At 41.0% G+C, this 19,133-nt stretch overlaps 1 protein-coding gene and 1 pseudogene across 4 annotated transcripts in view; one reads left to right on the forward strand and one right to left on the reverse strand.

Moving 5' to 3' along the window:
• ADAMTSL1 (ADAMTS like 1) overlaps positions 1–19,133 on the reverse strand; it is a 443,211-nt gene that overhangs the window by 195,666 nt on the left and 228,412 nt on the right. For all 4 annotated transcript variants that reach the window (XM_063696342.1, XM_055351516.2, XM_063696343.1 and 1 more), the window contains 2 exons: positions 15,506–15,807; positions 881–1,010 (listed from right to left, as the gene is read on the reverse strand). In XM_063696342.1, the coding sequence (XP_063552412.1) occupies positions 881–1,010; positions 15,506–15,807 (432 nt within the window). The remainder of the gene's footprint in view (positions 1–880; positions 1,011–15,505; positions 15,808–19,133) is intronic.
• LOC101127771 (ras-related protein Rap-1b-like) lies at positions 4,033–4,984 on the forward strand (annotated as a pseudogene).

The following is a 19,133-nucleotide window of genomic DNA, read 5'->3' on the forward strand; positions in this document are numbered from 1 at the left end:
ACCAGCAAACTATTGTTAATGCCTGACAGCAATACAGGTATTAACTACTTCTTACATGACACACTTTGCAGAAAGAGAAAAACTATCATTCAAAATCAGCATTCCCCCTTTTATCTAGGATCTGACCCTATTCAGCAACATTTCTTCATTCCATCAGCAGATTTGAAAGTCTGGATTTGGTTCTTAAACGTCTCCCTTCCAAACCCATAGATGAGATTTGCTCAAAAAGAAGTATCTAGAAGGCAAGTTTCTCAAGACACCATAAAATTGTAGGGACTGAAGCAGTGATTGGATTGATTAATTCAATCAAGGCTGTGACTCAATGTTGGCTAATAATGAGACCCAGGCAGGGCTGAACAATGAAATGCCCTAATTGATTTTACGCATGTGGAATGACACACACACCCCCACAGCATGCTACAATGAATCTGCATGCTGTGTGCATATAGATTTCACACTGGATCAATTATACCACCCAGTTGCTTCAGGCCCTTATATTCTGCAATTCACAGACCAGTTCATTACTATGGTGTGAGTGCTTAGGACACAGGCTAAAAGGTGGCAGAGCCCATGAAGTCTGTGGTCACCTCATGTTCCCTTTAGCGGAAAGCAACTGCGTGGCACACACACATACCAGCCATGCCACAGGCTCAAGTGAATGCACGGTATCTTCCAGATTCTGGCATGACCATTGATTGGGCTAGAATTCCAAAGCCCTGGTTTCAATTAAACTTAAGTGGATCTGACTAAAAGTTTGAACTGATGCTAATTGGTTTTCAAAACACTGAGTAACAAATAAGTGTTACGGTCTTGCCCACTGAAAGATGTGCCCAGTTCTGTACGTGCCCCTGGACAGCAGGGCAGGCCACACATCCCTTACCTTGCTGGGCAGGGATCCAAATTGCAGGATTTCAGGAGCTGTGGGGGCCGGCGGCTGGTCACGCACAGGTTCTCTTCAGCAGGCTCCCGAGTCTGTTTGTTCAAGCAGCTCACCACAGCCTCCTGGACACCTGTGTACAAATCACACGGTCAGGCCAGAGTGCAAAGTGGGTGTTTGTGTGGGGGGGTGATGAAGTGTAGACAAGGCAGCTGGTGGGAGGTCCCTGTGATCTGTAGGACTCTCGCTGCATGTCAGAGATGGCAGTTTAAGGCCCAGGACTGCCAATCTTGTCAAGCATCACTTGAGCTGGAAGAAAATATTCATAAGCTTGTTGCCTCTGTGAGCATGCTCCTTGAGGAGGGCAACTCCCCCACAGAAGAGAGGCTGCTACCTAGACTCTTGAAATGCTTAAAAAAATGCCACGAGGCTAATGCCACCAATGCTGGAACGTGATAATTCAATGAACAAGGAGCACAGGGTGACAAAAAAGGGGCCCAAGACCTTCACATCTTATATTTTAATTGAAAGGAGATCGTTGTATTTGGAAGGGAGGCCCAAGGCCATGTTTTATATCCAGAATTCTGTAAACTGCTGGGCTCTTGAGGTCTTGAATCTAGGATTCCAGTCTTTGCTGTTTGCCTTCTGATTCTGGTTCATTTCTTTTGTGACCTAGGGCAGCCTTGGAAGTTGGAACAAAGAAAGAGAATAAGATGCATAATAACCACAGCCGTGGAAAACAACCTTCCCACTGACACCCGCAGGCCCTGACTCAGAGCTAGTGAAACAGGAGTTTGAGCAGTGACTGGCACAAGGTTACTGGGAAGTTCTCCAAGGTGGTCTGCAGGGCCCTTGGGGAGACACTTATTTTTATTTTATTTTAAAATTTTTTTTCAAGACAGAATCTTGCCCAGGCTGGAGTGTAGTGGCACGATCTCAGCTCACTGCAACCTCTGCCTTCTGGGTTCAAGCGATTCTCCTGCCTCAGCCTCCCGAGTAGCTGGGATTACAGGCATGTGCCACCATGGCCGGCTAAGTTTTGTATTTTTAGTAGAGATGGGGTTTCACCATGCTGGTCAGTCTGTCTTGAACTCCTGACCTCAAGTGATCTGCCCACCTCGGCTTCCAAAAGTGCTGGAATTACAGGCGTGAGCCATTGCACCTGGTCCCCTTGTGGAGACATTTAAATGAGCAATGTAATGACCAGACATTTCATTTTGATGCCCAGTCATAATAACAATAGCTAACATTTACAGGATGCCCATTATTAACCAGGTACCAATGCTAAGAGCTTGGCATGCATCATTCAGTCCTCTCAACAACTGCACAAAGTAAGCACTATTTTTATCCCCATTTAACAGATAAGAAAACAGGCTGGGAAGGGTGAAAAGACCTGCTTAAGTTCATACAGTTGTAAATGGTAAAGCTGAGGATGGCTGTGCCCTTAGTACTGACTGATAGACTTAATATTTAAAAATATTAAGAGGCTGTCATATCTACTTCCCCGGAGATCTTTAGGAATAACCTAGACATTTGTCTGGAATCATTTCAGCAGAGTTCAGTGTGAGAGAAGAGGCAAGACAGGACATTCTCACTAATTTGCCTTCAGACATACATAGCTGTGTATATAAAGATACTTACATTTAAAGATACCTATCTATAGCTGGACATTTATATATAGTTATAGTAGAGTCTGGGACTATCCATGTAATTAGCAATATACATAAATACACATATATTGCCTTGCTTTATTTTCTGCATTGCTTCATCAGATACTACCCAGTTTAGTACAGTTGACCCATCATGCTGCTCTCCTCCCACGTATGCTGTGTTTCTCCAAGAAGTCATCAGCTCAATCATCAGCTAATACTTCCTAGGTTGATGTGACATTGATCTAGTCCACTTAGGAAGGCCATCATTTAAAAAGTGACTCAACTGGAGTCCAAATCACCTTTCTTCTTTGTAAGTCTGAGAAATTAAACATTTTTTAAAAAAATGAACCACAAAGCCAGGCACAGTGGCTGATGCCTGTAATCCCAACACTTTGGGAGGCCAAGGTGGGCGGATGACCTGAAGTCAGGAGTTCGAGACCAGCCTGGCCAAAATGGTGAAATCCTGTCTCTACTAAAAATACAAAATTAGCCAGCTATGGTGGTGCACACCTGTAATCCCAGCTACTTGGGAAACTGAGGTAGGAGAATTGCTGAAACCTGGGAGGCGAAGGTTTCAGGGAGATGAAGGTTGCAGTGAGCTGAGATCACACCATTGTACTCCAGCCTGGGTGAGAAAAGCAAAACTCCGTCTCAAAAATAAATTAATAAAAATAAAAATAAAAAAAGAATCACAATATTTACCCTGTGGCTGTGATGGTATCTTTACATTTTCTTTTTTCTAAATTGTTTATGAGCTTCAAAATTTAATTTAAATATATCATGGCCAGTTCAGGGTGGAGCATTTGAGATTTCTATTAGACATTCAAATTATTCCATCATATTCTGTAATGCTGACTGCAGGGTGTTCTCTTGGTTGTAGCTGGGATGAGCCATTTGAAATTCATGGTATGATGACACAGCCAAACACTTCATAAGAAACTGTTGATATAATCACCGATACTTCCCACTGGAATAGTCTAGTATTATTAAGGTAGTGATGAGAAGTCACTGGATGTAGCTTTCTATCCCATACAGAATCTAGAGCTGTGGTTATCTTAGAAATTAAATTTTTAACTCATTTACCTGTTTGGTAGTATTCAAGAGATTCTAAATGAGACTCTAAAATAAAACATATTTTGCCTTTATTCAGCTGTTGAAAACCTTATGAAATTGGGTCAACGATCCTGAGGCAGGAAGTGACCGTGGGCTTGTCACATGCTTTACTTACTTGAAAGTGACTGGATCAGGTGTGTGTGTGAAGGTGTGTAAGTGATGTGACCTGTGTTTCCACTTTGTGAACTCCTTCTTGATAGAACTTAGGCCCTTCTGGACAATGCCAAACCTCGCCCAGAGTCAGGTGTGTAAACCAGCTGGAGCGGCAGCGGCAGCGGCAGGACTGCTGTGGTGCTGAGAGTAGCAACCCAGAGGGAGTGTGGAGGGTGACACTGGCTGCGGGAACCCAGTGACAGCGTGAGAGGTACTAGGTTTCGACAAGTTTGCATCATGCATGAGTATAAGCTAGTTATTCTTGGCCCAGGAGGCGTTGGAAAGTCTGCTTTGAATGTACAATTTGTTCAAGGAATTTTTGTTGAAAAATATGTCCTATGATAGAAGATTCTTATACAAAGCAAGTTGAAGTAGATGCACAACAGTGTATGCTTGCAATCTTGGATACTGCAAGAATGGAACAACGTATAGCAAGGAGGGATTTGTACATGAGAAATGGACAAGGCTTTGCATTAGTTTATTCCATCACAGCACAGTCCACATTTAATGATTTGCAAGACTTGAGAGAACAGATTGTTTGAGTTAAAGACACTGATGATGTTCCAATGACTCTTGTTGGTAATAAGTATGACTTGGAAGATGAAAGAGCTGTAGGGAAGGAACAAGGTCAAAAATCTAGCAAGACAATGGAACAACTGTGCATTCTTAGATTCTTCTACAAAATCAAAAATAAATGTTAATGAGATCTTTTATGACCTAGTGTGGCAGATTAACAGAAAAACTCCAGTGCCTGGGAAGGCTCGCAAAAAGTCATCATGTCAGCTGCTTTAATGTACTAAGTGCATTGCAGCTCTGAGTCAGGTCTGAAGAACTGTTGTCCAATTCAATAGTGCCAGCATTCCAACTTTGTTAAACCTACCAGCATCTTAAATGGACTTTCCTGTGGTGGTACCCTTTAAGAGCATATGAAAGCTACTATATCAGTTTGCACATTCTAATCACTTTCCAGTATCACAAGAGAGATTTTTACTTATATAATAGTCCTAGAGTATGCAGCTGGTAAAAGCAGAGACTACATCCAGTATTACTGCTAAGAGACATTCTTCATCCACCCATGTTGTACATGTATGAAAATGGTGTACTGTATACTCTAACCCTGACTCATACTTTGTATTGGAGAGTACAATAATGTAAATCCTAAAAGCACCACTATTTTACTATAATAAAAGAAAGTCCAAAGAGCTCCTATGCAGACTACTCTAGATAACTTTGCTTCTTTGACACTTGTAGCTTATTGTAATTATTTTAAAGAAATTTAAGGTCATTATTATTGTAGAAAATAAGTGCTCTAATTAATACAGCTATACAGTTTTTAAAAATTTTTCAAAAACCTATGGAGACAGTGATCTTGTCTTTAAAATATGATAGTCCTTTCAGTATAATGTCTTAAATAGATTGCCTTTAATATCTGTTGGGAAGGAAATGTCCAGACTTTTCAAATTTCTTTTTTTTAATTTTTAATTTAATTTAATTTTATTTATTATTACTATTATTATTATTATACTTTAAGTTTTAGGGTACATGTGCACAATGTGCAGGTTAGTTACATATGTATACATGTGCCATGCTGGTGTGCTGCACCCACTAACTCGTCATCTAGCATTAGGTATATCTCCCAATGCTATCCCTCCCCCGTCCCCCCACCCCACAACAGTCCCCAGAGTGTGATGTTCCCCTTCCTGTGTCCATGTGTTCTCATTGTTCAATTCCCACCTAGAAGTGAGAATATGCGGTTTGGTTTTTTGTTCCTGTGATAGTTTACTGAGAATGATGATTTCCAATTTCATCCATGTCCCTACAAAGGACATGAGCTCATCATTTTTTATGGCTGCATAGTATTCCATGGTGTATATGTGCCACATTTTCTTAATCCAGTCTATCACTGTTGGACATTTGGGTTGGTTCCAAGTCTTTGCTATTGTGAATAATGCCGCAATAAACATATGTGTGCATGTGTCTTTATAGCAGCATGATTTATAGTCCTTTGGGTATATACCCAGTAATGGGATGGCTGGGTCAAATGGTATTTCTAGTTCTAGATCCCTGAGGAATGGCCACACTGACTTCCACAATGGTTGAACTAGTTTACAGTCTCACCAACTGTGTAAAAGTGTTCCTATTTCTCCACATCCTCTCCAGCACCTGTTGTTTCCTGACTTCTTAATGATTGCCATTCTAACTGGTGTGAGATGGTATCTCATTGTGGTTTTGATTTGCATTTCTCTGATGGCCAGTGATGGTGAGCATTTTTTCATGTGTTTTTTGGCTGCATAAATGTCTTCTTTTGAGAAGTGTCTGTTCATGTCCTTTGCCCACTTTTTGATGGGGTTGTTTGTTTTTTTCTTGTAAATGTGTTTGAGTTCATTGTAGATTCTGGATATTAGCCCTTTGTCAGATGAGTAGGTTGTGAAAATTTTCTCCCATTTTGTAGGTTGCCTGTTCACTCTGATGGTAGTTTCTTTGGCTGTGCAGAAGCTCTTTAGTTTAATTAGATCCCATTTGTCAATTTTGGCTTTGGTTGCCATTGCTTTTGGTGTTTTAGACATGAAGTCCTTGCCCACGCCTATGTCTTGAATGGTAATGCCTAGGTTTTCTTCTAGGGTTTTTATGGTTTTAGGTCTAACATTTAAGTCTTTAATCCATCTTGAATTGATTTTTGTATAAGGTGTAAGGAAGGGATCCACTTTCAGCTTTCTATGTATGGCTAGCCAGTTTTCCCAGCACCATTTATTAAATAGGGAATCCTTTCCCCATTGCTTGATTTTCTCAGGTTTGTCAAAGATCAGATAGTTGTAGATATGCGGCATTATTTCTGAGGACTCTGTTCTGTTCCATTGATCTATATCTCTGTTTTGGCACCAGTACCATGCTGTTTTGGTTACTGTAGCCTTGTAGTATGGTTCGAAGTCAGGTAGCGTGATGCCTCCAGCTTTGTTCTTTTGGCTTAGGATTGACTTGGTAATGCGGGCTCTTTTTTGGTTCCATATGAACTTTAAAGTAGTTTTTTCCAATTCTGTGAAGAAAGTCATTGGTAGCTTTATGGGGATGGCATTGAATCTGTAAATGACCTTGGGCAGTATGGCCATTTTCACGATATTGATTCTTCCTACCCATGAGCATGGAATGTTCTTCCATTTGTTTGTATCCTCTTTTATTTCATTGAGCAGTGGTTTGTAGTTCTCCTTGAAGAGGTCCTTCACATCCCTTGTAAGTTGGATTCCTAGGTATTTTATTCTCTTTGAAGCAATTGTGAATGGGAGTTCACTCATGATTTGGCTCTGTTTGTCTGTTGTTGGTGTATAAGAATGCTTGTGATTTTTGTACATTGACTTTGTATCCTGAGACTTTGCTGAAGTTGCTTATCAGCTTAAGGAGATTTTGGGCTGAGACAATGGGGTTTTCTAGATATACAATCATGTCGTCTGCAAACAGGGATAATTTGACTTCCTCTTTTCCTAATTGAATACCCTTTATTTCCTTCTCCTGCCTAATTGCCCTGGCCAGAACTTCCAACACTATGTTGAATAGGAGTGGTGAGAGAGGGCATCCCTGTCTTGTGCCAGTTTTCAAAGGGAATGCTTCCAGTTTTTGCCCATTCAGTATGATATTGGCTGTGGGTTTGTAATAGATAGCTCTTATTATTTTGAGATACGTCCCATCAATACCTAATTTATTGAGAGTTTTTAGCATGAAGGGTTGTTGAATTTTGTCAAAGGCCTTTTCTGCATCTATTGAGATAATCATGTGGTTTTTGTCTTTGGTTCTGTTTATATGCTGGATTACATTTATTGATTTACGTATATTGAACCAGCCTTGCATCCCAGGGAGGAAGCCCACTTGATCATGGTGGATAAGCTTTTTGATGTGCTGCTGGATTCAGTTTGCCAGTATTTTACTGAGGATTTTTGCATCAATGTTCATCAAGGATATTGGTCTAAAATTCTCTTTTTTGGTTGTGTCTCTGCCCAGCTTTGGTATCAGGATGATGCTGGCCTCATCAAATGAATTAGGGAGGATTCCCTCTTTTTCTATTGATTGGAATAGTTTCAGAAGGAATGGTACCAATTCCTCCTTGTACCTCTGGTAGAATTCGGCTGTGAATCCTTCTGGTCCTGGACTCTTTTTGGTTGGTAAGCTATTGATTATTGTCACAATTTCAGCTCCTGTTATTGGTCTATTCAGAGATTCAACTTCTTCCTGGTTTAGTCTTGGGAGAGTGTATGTGTCGAGGAATGTATCCATTTCTTCTAGATTTTCTAGTTTATTTGCGTAGAGGTGTTTGTAGTATCCTCTGATGGTAGTTTGTATTTCTGTGGGATCGGTGGTGATATCCCCTTTATCATTTTTTATTGCATCTATTTGATTCTTCTCTCTTTTTTTCTTTATTAGTTTTGGTAGTGGTCTATCAATTTTGTTGATCCTTTCAAAAAACCAGCTCCTGGATTCATTAATTTTTTGAAGGGTTTTTTGTGTCTCTATTTCCTTCAGTTCTGCTCTGATTTTAGTTATTTCTTGCCTTCTGCTAGCTTTTGAATGTGTTTGCTCTTGCTTCTCTAGTTCTTTTAATTGCGATGTTACGGTGTCAATTTTGGATCTTTTCTGCTTTCTCTTGTGGGCATTTAGTGCTATAAATTTCCCTCTACACACTGCCTTGAATGCATCCCAGAGATTCTGGTATGTTGTGTCTTTGTTCTCATTGGTTTCAAAGAACATCTTTATTTCTGCCTTCATTTCGTTATGTACCCAGTAGTCATTCAGGAGCAGGTTGTTCAGTTTCCATGTAGTTGAGCGGTTTTGAGTGAGATTCTTAATCCTGAGTTCTAGTTTGGTTGCACTGTGGTCTGAGAGATAGTTTGTTATAATTTCTGTTCTTTTACTTTTGCTGAGGAGAGCTTTACTTCCAAGTATGTGGTCAATTTTGGAATAGGTGTGGTGTGGTGCTGAAAAAAATGTATATTCTGTTGATTTGGGGTGGAGAGTTCTGTAGATGTCTATTAGGTCTGCTTGGTGCAGAGCTGAGTTGAATTCCTGGGTATCCTTGTTGACTTTCTGTCTCGTTGATCTGTCTAATGTTTACAGTGGGGTGTTAAAGTCTCCCATTATTATTGTGTGAGAGTCTAAGTCTCTTTGTAGGTCACTCAGGACTTGCTTTATGAATCTGGGTGCTCGTGTATTGGGTGCATATATATTTAGGATAGTTAGCTCTTCTTGTTGAATTGATCCCTTTACCATTATGTAATGGCCTTCTTTGTCTTTTGATCTTTGTTGGTTTAAAGTCTGTTTTATCAGAGACTAGGATTGCAACCCCTGCCTTTTTTTGTTTTCCATTTCCTTGGTAGATCTTCCTCCATCCTTTTATTTTGAGCCTATGTGTGTCTCTGCACGTGAGATTGGTTTCCTGAATACTGCACACTGATGGGTCTTGACTCTTTATCCAATTTGCCAGTCTGTGTCTTTTAATTGGAGCATTTAGTCCATTTACATTTAAAGTTAATATTGTTATGTGTGAATTTGATCCTGTCATTATGATGTTAGCTGGTTATTTTGCTCGTTAGTTGATGCAGTTTCTTCCTAGTCTCCATAGTCTTTACATTTTGGCATGATTTTTCAGCGGCTGGTACCGGTTGTTCCTTTCCATGTTTAGCGCTTCCTTCAGGAGCTCTTTTAGGGCAGGCCTGGTGGTGACAAAATCTCTCAGCATTTGCTTGTCTGTAAAGTATTTTATTTCTCCTTCACTTATGAAGCTTAGTTTGGCTGGATATGAAATTCTGGGTTGAAAATTCTTTTCTTTAAGAATGTTGAATATTGGCCCCCACTCTCTTCTGGTTTGTAGAGTTTCTGCTGAGAGATCCGCTGTTAGTCTGATGGGCTTCCCTTTGAGAGTAACCCGACCTTTCTCTCTGGCTGCCCTTAACATTTTTTCCTTCATTTCAACTTTGGTGAATCTGACAATTATGTGTCTTGGAGTTGCTCTTCTCGAGGAGTATCTTTGTGGCGTTCTCTGTATTTCCTGAATCTGAATGTTGGCCTGCCTTGCTAAATTGGGGAAGTTCTCCTGGATAATATCCTGCAGAGTGTTTTCCAACTTGGTTCCATTCTCCCCGTCACTTTCAGGTACACCAATCAGACGTAGATTTGGTCTTTTCACATAGTCCCATATTTCTTGGAGGCTTTGCTCGTTTCTTTTTATTCTTTTTTCTCTAAACTTCCCTTCTCGCTTCATTTCATTCATTTCATCTTCCATCGCTGATACCCTTTCTTCCAGTTGATCGCATCGGCTCCTGAGGCTTCTGCATTCTTCACGTAGTTCTGGAGCCTTGGTTTTCAGCCCCATCAGCTCCTTTAAGCACTTCTCTGTATTGGTTATTCTAGTTATACATTCGTCTAAATTTTTTTCAAAGTTTTCAACTTCTTTGCCTTTGGTTTGAATGTCCTCCCGTAGCTTGGAGTAATTTGATCGTCTGAAGCCTTCTTCTCTCAGCTCATCAAAGTCATTCTCCATCCAGCTTTGTTCCGTTGCTGGTGAGGAACTGCGATCCTGTGGAGGAGGAGAGGCGCTGTGCTTTTTAGAGTTTCCAGTTTTTCTGTTCTGTTTTTTCCCCATCTTTGTGGGTTTATCTACTTTTGGTCTTTGACGATGGTGAAGTACAGATGGGTTTTTGGTGTGGATGTCCTTTCTGTTTGTTAGTTTTCCTTCTAACAGACAGGACCCTCAGCTGCAGGTCTGTTGGAGTACCTGGCCGTGTGAGGTGTCAGTCTGCCCCTGTTGGGGGGTGCCTCCCAGTTATGCTGCTCGGGGGTCAGGGGTCAGGGACTCACTTGAGGAGGCAGTCTGCCCGTTCTCAGATCTCCAGCTGCGTGCTGGGAGAACCACTGCTCTCTTCAAAGCTGTCAGACAGGGACATTTAAGTCTGCAGAGGTTACTGCTGTCTTTTTGTTTGTCTGTGCCCTGCCATCAGAGGTGGAGCCTATAGAGGCAGGCAGGCCTCGTTGAGCTGTGGTGGGCTCCACCCAGTTCGAGCTTCCAGGCTGCTTTGTTTACCTAAGCAAGCCTGGGCAATGGCGGGCGCCCCTCCCCCAGCCTCGCTGCTGCCTTGCAGTTTGATCTCAGACTGCTGTGCTAGCAATCAGCGAGACTCCGTGGGCGTAGGACCCTCCGAGCCAGGTGCGGGATATAATCTCCTGTTGCACCGTTTTTTAAGCCCATTGGAAAAACGCAGTATCCTGGTGGGAGTGACCCAATTTTCCAGGTGCCGTCTGTCACCCCTTTCTTTGACTAGGAAAGGGAACTCCCTGACCCCTTGTGCTTCCCGAGTGAGGCAATGCCTTGCCCTGCTTCGGCTCGCGCATAGTGCGCTCACCCACTGACCTGCGCCCACTGTCTGGCACTCCCTAGTGAGATGAACCCGGTACCTCAGATGGAAATGCAGAAATCACCCGTCTTCTGCTTAGCTCACCCTGGGAGCTGTAGACTGGAGCTGTTCCTATTCGGCCATCTTGGCTCCTTGCCTGAAATTTCTTATTATGTGTTTTCTTTTCTGTTTACATAAGGAACAATGTTTATAGTCATGTATACAGTGGGTGCCTACAACAAGAAGTGTATATTTTCAAACAATTTTTTAATGATTTAACAATTTTTATAAATCATTTTCAGGCTTCTGCAGCTGTAGATCATCACTGTGAATTGCTTCCTTGCTCATGCATAAGTGTATTTGCAATACCAAATATACAGGTTTAGTATTTTTGCCTGTTAGTGATTGTTTCATATGTGTAACGTTTTGGTTGAGATTTTAAATGGTGGACTAGTACTGTGGGTGTGAATGTGGGAAGTAATTTTAATCATATGGAATTGGTCACAAGGCCCAATATGCAGTAACTATTGCTGTTTTGTTTAACAGTGCCGTGTTGCTTTGTATGCATTAACGTTTGGATGTAAAGATTGTGTCTATCCAACAGGGAGCCACAGTATTTAAATTGACCAACCTAATGTTACAACTACTTTGAGGTGGCCAAATGTAAATTAAAAGCCTGAATTAAAATAGTTCAATTTTGTAAAAAAAAAAAAAAAAAAAAGAACTTAGGCCCTTCTAAGACTGCAAGGAATGGGGAAAGTAAGGGCTACATTTCTAGAAAGACACCAATAGTCTCCTCTCTTAGGTTTGTCAAACACAAATTTACATAACCCCAAACCAATAATCATAGCTGAAAGATTAAAATAACCCATGGGGTGATGAAGTGCTGAGACTAAGAAGCATTCCAGAGTTACTACATTCTAATCTGAAGTATTCTAAAACAAGTCTCTAGGCCTCCCCAATGCTGTGTGTTAAATCTCTGTTATCACAGGGACCAGTTGCCTCATCCTTCTTAGGTGGAGCCCAGTGTGGTGGGTGAAACTAAGGACAGAAGTTCTGTCATAATTAAGGAGTATCTTGGGCCAGCCCTGTGGTCAACACTCAATACATTTTTGTAGGATGAACAAATGCAATGGCTAAAGGGCAGGGCATTCTAAGCACAGCATGCAATTGAGGCTGAGGGGAGATGGGAATGGGTTGCCTGGGGAGCATGAACCTGGAGTGACAGAGCCGCCCTGGAACCGGGAGTGTGGGAAGCTGGAGGAGGGAAAAACTCTAAGGGCTTCACCTTGGATTTCACAGTAGAGTTGGCCCATGGGAGGCAGGCACGATGTGAGAAGTTAGCTCATCAAGTTTGTGCTCTTTCCAAAAGAGCTAATATATGCTCTCAGGAGGACATTGTAAACCGACAAGAACATGTTTAAGCACAGTACTTGATGATTCTGGGTTTTCCTTTCTTGACAGAAGCAAAAAGGAGAGAGGACTTGTAAGAAAAGGGGAACAACAGGTACAAGGCTTCATCTTCCATTTTTGCTGAAGTCAATGTCAAGTATTCCCCCAGCTAGATTTTAACGTGGATTTTACTGTCTAGGAGTTCAATACAATAAAGCTGATCAGGCTCAGAGTTGTTTTCCTTGATAACACCTACCAGTTCACATGTGGGAAATTAAAATCTAACAAGGAAGTGATAGTGGGACACAGGATACAGATCTGAGCAGGTTAGGCTTGCATTCGATCTTCCAGAAAATGGGATTTTCAGTGTTTATATCTCCCAGAATAGTATAATTGTTACATGATATTTGATGACAGCTCAGGGAAACACAGCCACCAACTACAGACTAAATTACTAACTAGTTCCTTCTGGTTGCTGCCTCTGCTAGGTGAAAGGTTACTTTTCTGTCTATCCAATTTCATCTCTTGAGATTACAAAAACAATAAAATTAGCCTGACTGGCTCTACAACCCAAAAATTGATTTAAAATCTATTTGTTAATCCTGCACATTTTTGGTTGGCTTCAGAAGAAATAATTAAAAATATATATAACCTTGTGGGTTACATTTTAGTGAAAGATCAAAGTTGATAATACAGTAAAATGTTACTGTCGAACAAAGACTTGAAAATATACACGTCCTATATACCAAAATAAATTTTAGTGCATATGGGCATCATATGGACCATATAACCCAAGCATATTTTCATCACTTTGGAATTTTCTACTCTAACTTTTTAGGCTTAAATATATTACCTTGGCACAGTGACATAACTTAAGGTAAGTAGGTTCAGTTGTTGACATTTAAAGACCTAAGAGATTTCAGTAACTTTGCCCTGCTTTGGATATAAAGGATGTACAATTTACGTTATATAAAAACACTTAGCTTCTATAGGTAGAGATCAATTGTATCTCAAACATCCAAATCTTATTTCTAAATCAGTATCTTCTAAAAACATTTTAAATTAAATACACTTCACATACACTCGACACTTCGAATTTTATACCCTTGGTTGGTCAGCAGAATGGTTAGACTCTTAAAGAAAAAGGTATCTGGTTATTTAGATATTCCATTACTGCATCTATTTTTTCCATCTGTTCATAAAGTTCCAGGCTTGACTTGTAACTGAGAACTATAACTGAGAGACCATAAATAATTTTTTAAAGCACATTTGTTTTAGACTAGAAATAATGATCATTCAATTCAGGTGATCATGGAAATTGGGGATGAAAGCACAACCATCTGAATGCTGAGTCATCTGCTATGTTGGAAAGAAGCAACTGTAGCCACTGGCTAACAGCCTTTCTACCTGATCTCTCAGCTCCTGCCCAGGCTCCAGAGATCACCAAAGCTTATTTAACACTTCTCTCTCATTAAGCGTGAAAGAAAAGACGTTCTCAAAGTGAGTGAAGAGTCCCATATGAACACAGTTACATTCACTGAGTTCCAGGAAACTGTCTTCCGGAATCATTTGGAAGAATTTAGGTTTTAACATACCAGGGCTCTCCATTAAAACACTTCAGAATTCCAGGGTTTGAAAGTGGAAGATGTGGAGACAAACAAGAACCTCAAGGTCAGGACTATTAAATGCTTACTAAAAGACCTGCTGGAGAAAATTGATTCTTTGCTAGTACTTGTTCCACTATTCATTCCTTTTCAACTACATGTGAACAGTGTGGTGCATTTATTCTTACATTCTCAATCATGACAAAAGATGCATTTTCAAAGTTTCCAAAATGTCATGGTTTAGAAAACAGTTTTGGGAAATCATTTTAGTGCTTTTTTCCACTGGTTATTAAGAATCTTTGCTGAGAAAACAGAATCTCAACATGCTCAAAGGGGTTACTAATAGCCAGGGAAAGATCTGGCAAGAAATCAGCTGGCACTTCCTCATCTATTAAAATTTCTCTTGGGAGTAGATATAGGAGATGGTGTCAATATGAATCTACCGTATTTTTAGTGTGGGAAGAAAGTTCGTAATCTTGAAGAATCAATTGTTGATTTCAATGCCTTCCTCTGCCACTACAATCCTGTTCATAACATCTGAAAGAATCACTGAATCTACTGTTCTATCACCATGGAATACACCAAGGAGAACCAGATGGATATATGTGGAAACATTTAACGTGAGTTAACTGATATTCATAATGAGAAAGCTTCAAGAATTCTCTAGCTGCTTAAAAAAGTGTGGTATGATGGAAAGACTCTAGACAGAGAAAGGAAAGCTTTGTTCTAGTCCCAGCTCTGTCGCTCACCAGCTGTATGATCTTGAACAAATCACTTTGTTTCTTTGATTCTTAGTTTTCTCATCTGTAAGATGGGGGTGGGGTCAGACTTTGAACTTTAAACTCCTTTCCAGCTCCAGGTAACCACTGTATCAATTACCTTTTAGACACCCTTCCTCGAGATGTAAACAGATATTACTTTGGGAAATCAGCTGAGTACATCGGAGGGACTCCGATTTGTTCTTGGGTCTTGGTTCACATTGCATGCACTGAGGCAAGGGCAGAGATCAAAAAAACAATGTTGAGAGCACGGCCAGGTCAGTGTCAACTGTGTTTCTCAGCCAGATACACGATGATATGTTGCAAGACATCAGAATGACAACTGAAAGCCAAAGCATTTGTTGTACTGGCCACTCACAGCTGACAGTCTGAGAGCCACTGGAGCCAAGAGACAAATACATCTGTGTTTCATTCAGTGTGCTTTACATTTAGAATGGCTGCCTCCCCTCCTCCTCCTGCTTATCATTCTTGGATTTGAGGCAGTCACATGATCCAGCTGCATGCAGAGAGAGAAAAAGAGCAAGAAGATGGTGGGGATCTGAGCCAGAGCCCGCTTTCTTACCTCCTCCACAGGACTCGGAGCACTTGGTGAACCCCTCATACTCCCAGTCATACAGCTCGTCGAAATCCTGCAGGCCACCAAAGAGCCCATCCGTCTCGTCTGGGTTGAACTCAGGAATTTCCCCGCTGCATGGCCCTGCATAACAGGCACGCTGGGATGCTGGCTTGGGCCCTTCACACTCGTCAACAGGCAGGTCAGCCACGGACTGAGAGAAAGACAGGAGCACCTGGCACCTGACTATTCGCACCTGGGTCCCCACACCACAGGTGACTGTGCAGGCCGACCAGGCCTCTGGGATGAACCTGCAGTCGGCAAGCAAACAAGAGGACAGGATGAGAAGCCCCAGGCAGGAAGCCATGGGGGCTGTGAGGGGCTGCATCCCACCTGCCTCCAGTGCCCAGAGCTGTCCCAGGGGTACTCAGGGCTCCTCCACCCTGTCCTGTGATGGCGCTTCAGTTTAGTTCATAAGCGATTTTGCCACTGTTTCTGGGTTGCTTGCTTCATGAATGTCACATGAACTCCCAGCTGCAAGACATTCCAGAGACCACCTGCTTGCTCCCTACTTTGCACCCACAGTGGTAGCTCTTCCAAGCAGGGAATTGGTGGTTTCTTCTCCTCACTCTAAATTCCAGTGAGATAGGAATTTGTTTTATAAGACCCCACTAATAAAATAGGATGCTGGAAAGAAGCCGGCCAGATCCTGTCAAACCAAGATGGCAATGAAAGCAACCTCTGGTTGTCCTTATTGTTCATTATACACTAATTATAATACATTCACATACTAAAAGACACTCCCACCAGTGCCATGACAGTTTACAAATGCCATAGCAATGTCTGGAAGTTACCCTATATGGTCTGAAAAAGGGAGGATCCTCAATTCCAGGAATTCTCCATTCCTTTCCTGGAAAACTCATGAATAATCTACCCCTAGTTTAGCATACGATCAAGAAATAACCATAAAAATAGCCAACCAGCAGCCCTCAGGGCTGCCCTGCCTATGGAGTAGCCACCCTTTTATTCTTTTACTTTAATAAACTTGCTTTCACTTTGCTCGTCAGCTAGCTCTTGAATTCCTTCCTGCATGAAGCCAAGAACCCATGAGGTCCCACCCAGGCTGGACCTCAGTTTTGGGGTTTGCCCTGTGACTCCATCACTTGTGCCTCTTGCAAGTTGCTGGCTATTCTTATAGCAGACTGATACTGATAACAAAATAAGCCCTTGGAGATATTTAAGGAAGTTTGTTTCTTTTTTAGTCTGGGTCTCACATTCTGTAACTTTCTTTGTTCAATATGCTTCCCGAGATTTATTTATATGTATAAGGAGGTATTTTTGTGTGTAAGTTTCCAAGAATGGTGCAAAGTCTTGTTCGTTACACATTCTTTGAATTAGTCTGAGCTCCCATTCTTTTTATATCATAGAGAAAAGCCGTGCTACACATGTAAATCCACACATACCACTGTAAATGAGAGGTTTTGCATTCAGACAAGTGTGCTCAACATCCTCACACCCAGTGCCCCAAAACAAGCTACATTAGTAAGAACTTCTGAGTTTTTCTCTAGAACGTAGAAAAATACCCAAATCTCCAAAAATGTCCTCCCATCTTCATTAATCAACCGTGGCCATAACTATAATGACCTTGAGAGGGGCCTAGGAAAAAAAAGCCCAGAAGCAACCACTAATAGTTTCAAAAAGTTAGTGTAAGTCAGACAAAAACTTTGGGATAATTTTTTTATTTTTTATTTTTCATTTTTCCATGATCCTATTGCTTTCTCACAGGGAGTCGTGCTGCAGAGGCATGCAAACCTGGCTCCTTAACCTTGACTTTGGCAGACAATGACAGAACTGATAAGAAGGTTATAGCATTAAATGCTAGCAAGTGCAAATGGTTCAGATCTGGTTCAGGGAAATTGAAATTCTAATAGCAAGCCAATCCAAATTTCCAAACTGGAAGGAACACAACAAAGATGTGTCCTGGGCCTAAGCCTGGGCTTCATGTGGAACAGGGGTGGTCTGCTCGGAAGATAAGACTTCCCCCAAAGCAGCACTCAGTGCTCTGAGGCATGGCAAGAGACCCTTTGAAAAAGACCTGACCCCAGCTACCTTTGAAGAGTCATCCACTAGGAGAGAACAAAGGTCCCCATATAACCTTGCCAGGAAGGTGGATGAGGGTAGAATGGCCACCCAGAATTATCCCAAGAAAATCTCATCACAATTTCACCTCCCTCTCACCCTTTTACCTTCTTTGTTCCACCTTTTGCACCTAGAGAACTTGGAAAAAAATGGTATCCTAAAAGATTAAAAAGTCTTCTTGCTTTAAATAATGCCCCCTGCAGGAGCTTTTTAGGAACATAAAACCAAAAGCTGCTATCAAAATCATTTTAACCCTTTTATTACACATCCACATCCACCTACCTGGCTCCTGTGACAAGAATCATAACAGATACACAAGCATTTAATTTTATCACACAGATGCAGACACAAAGGAAAATGCATGCTAAACTATTTTGTATGTAAGAAGACACAAAAGCAAATGATTAGCCTGCTAACTTTGACAATGGTGTGATGAATAATACTTCGTTAATAGTGTGGTACCAAACTTTGTTTTCGAATCAGAAAGATGGCAAGATCTCAAAAAGAACTGCACCCTACCAGCTTTTTCTATGCAGTAAGGATTACGGTTCTGTTGCTTATAAAGAGCCTTCTTTAGGAACCGTTATAACAGGGCAAGGGCTGGCAAGCTTTTTCTATAAAGGGACAGATTGAAAATATTTTAGATTTTGCGGACTGCATGAACTCTGTTGCAGCTACTCAACTCTGCCATTGTGGAATGAAATATGTAAACAAATTAGTGTGGCTGTGTTCCAATAAAACTTTAGTTTTAAAAAGGGTGTGATGGGATGCTGATGGAAGGGTCTGGATTTGGCCTGTGGACTGTAGTTTTCCAACCCCTGCTATAGAAAAAAACATTTGGTAGAGATACAAACGCATTGAGATCCATAGATAATCCTCAAACTTATTTTAGGTCTTAGTTTCCATCTCTTTTCACATATATAAGCTTATGGAATATGACAAGTAGCCAACTTGATTTGTGTTTTCAAAGCGAGCCCCAGATAAGATCTAGAATATAAATGATGCACAAACTAGACTCTTAGCTCTGCTTGTCTATAATATAAATGACTTTGCATTTGATGTCATTCCAGAACCAAGAAGATATACGAAAAGCACATAAAATAGAAAGGCCATTCTACTGAAGCCCCATGAACTTGTTGCAATGGTTGAAACTTATTTTAAGGCATCATGCTTCAATTAAAACATATATATATATATATATATGTATGTGCACATGCACGTGTGTAATTTTTTACTATCTAGACATCTAGGGTTAATAGCAAAAACAATAAACATCTGTTTTATGTCTCCCAAATGAGAGTTTTATCAAATGTAAAACAGCCTCACTGGCTTATCTCCCAATCCACTATCCTTAGGTCTTCATCGAGTTCACACCAATTAAAAACGATTTGGTTTTTAAGTGGTGCTGTCCTTTGGCAGTCATCTTAATTTCTCTAGTGCATACAGTGTATAATATAATATAGTCTCTTTTGTTGAAGGCAGGAGATTATGTTTCAAA

Source organism: Gorilla gorilla, chromosome 13, assembly GCF_029281585.2.
Source record: "Gorilla gorilla gorilla isolate KB3781 chromosome 13, NHGRI_mGorGor1-v2.1_pri, whole genome shotgun sequence".
In the NCBI taxonomy this organism is placed as follows: Eukaryota; Metazoa; Chordata; class Mammalia; order Primates; family Hominidae; genus Gorilla; species Gorilla gorilla.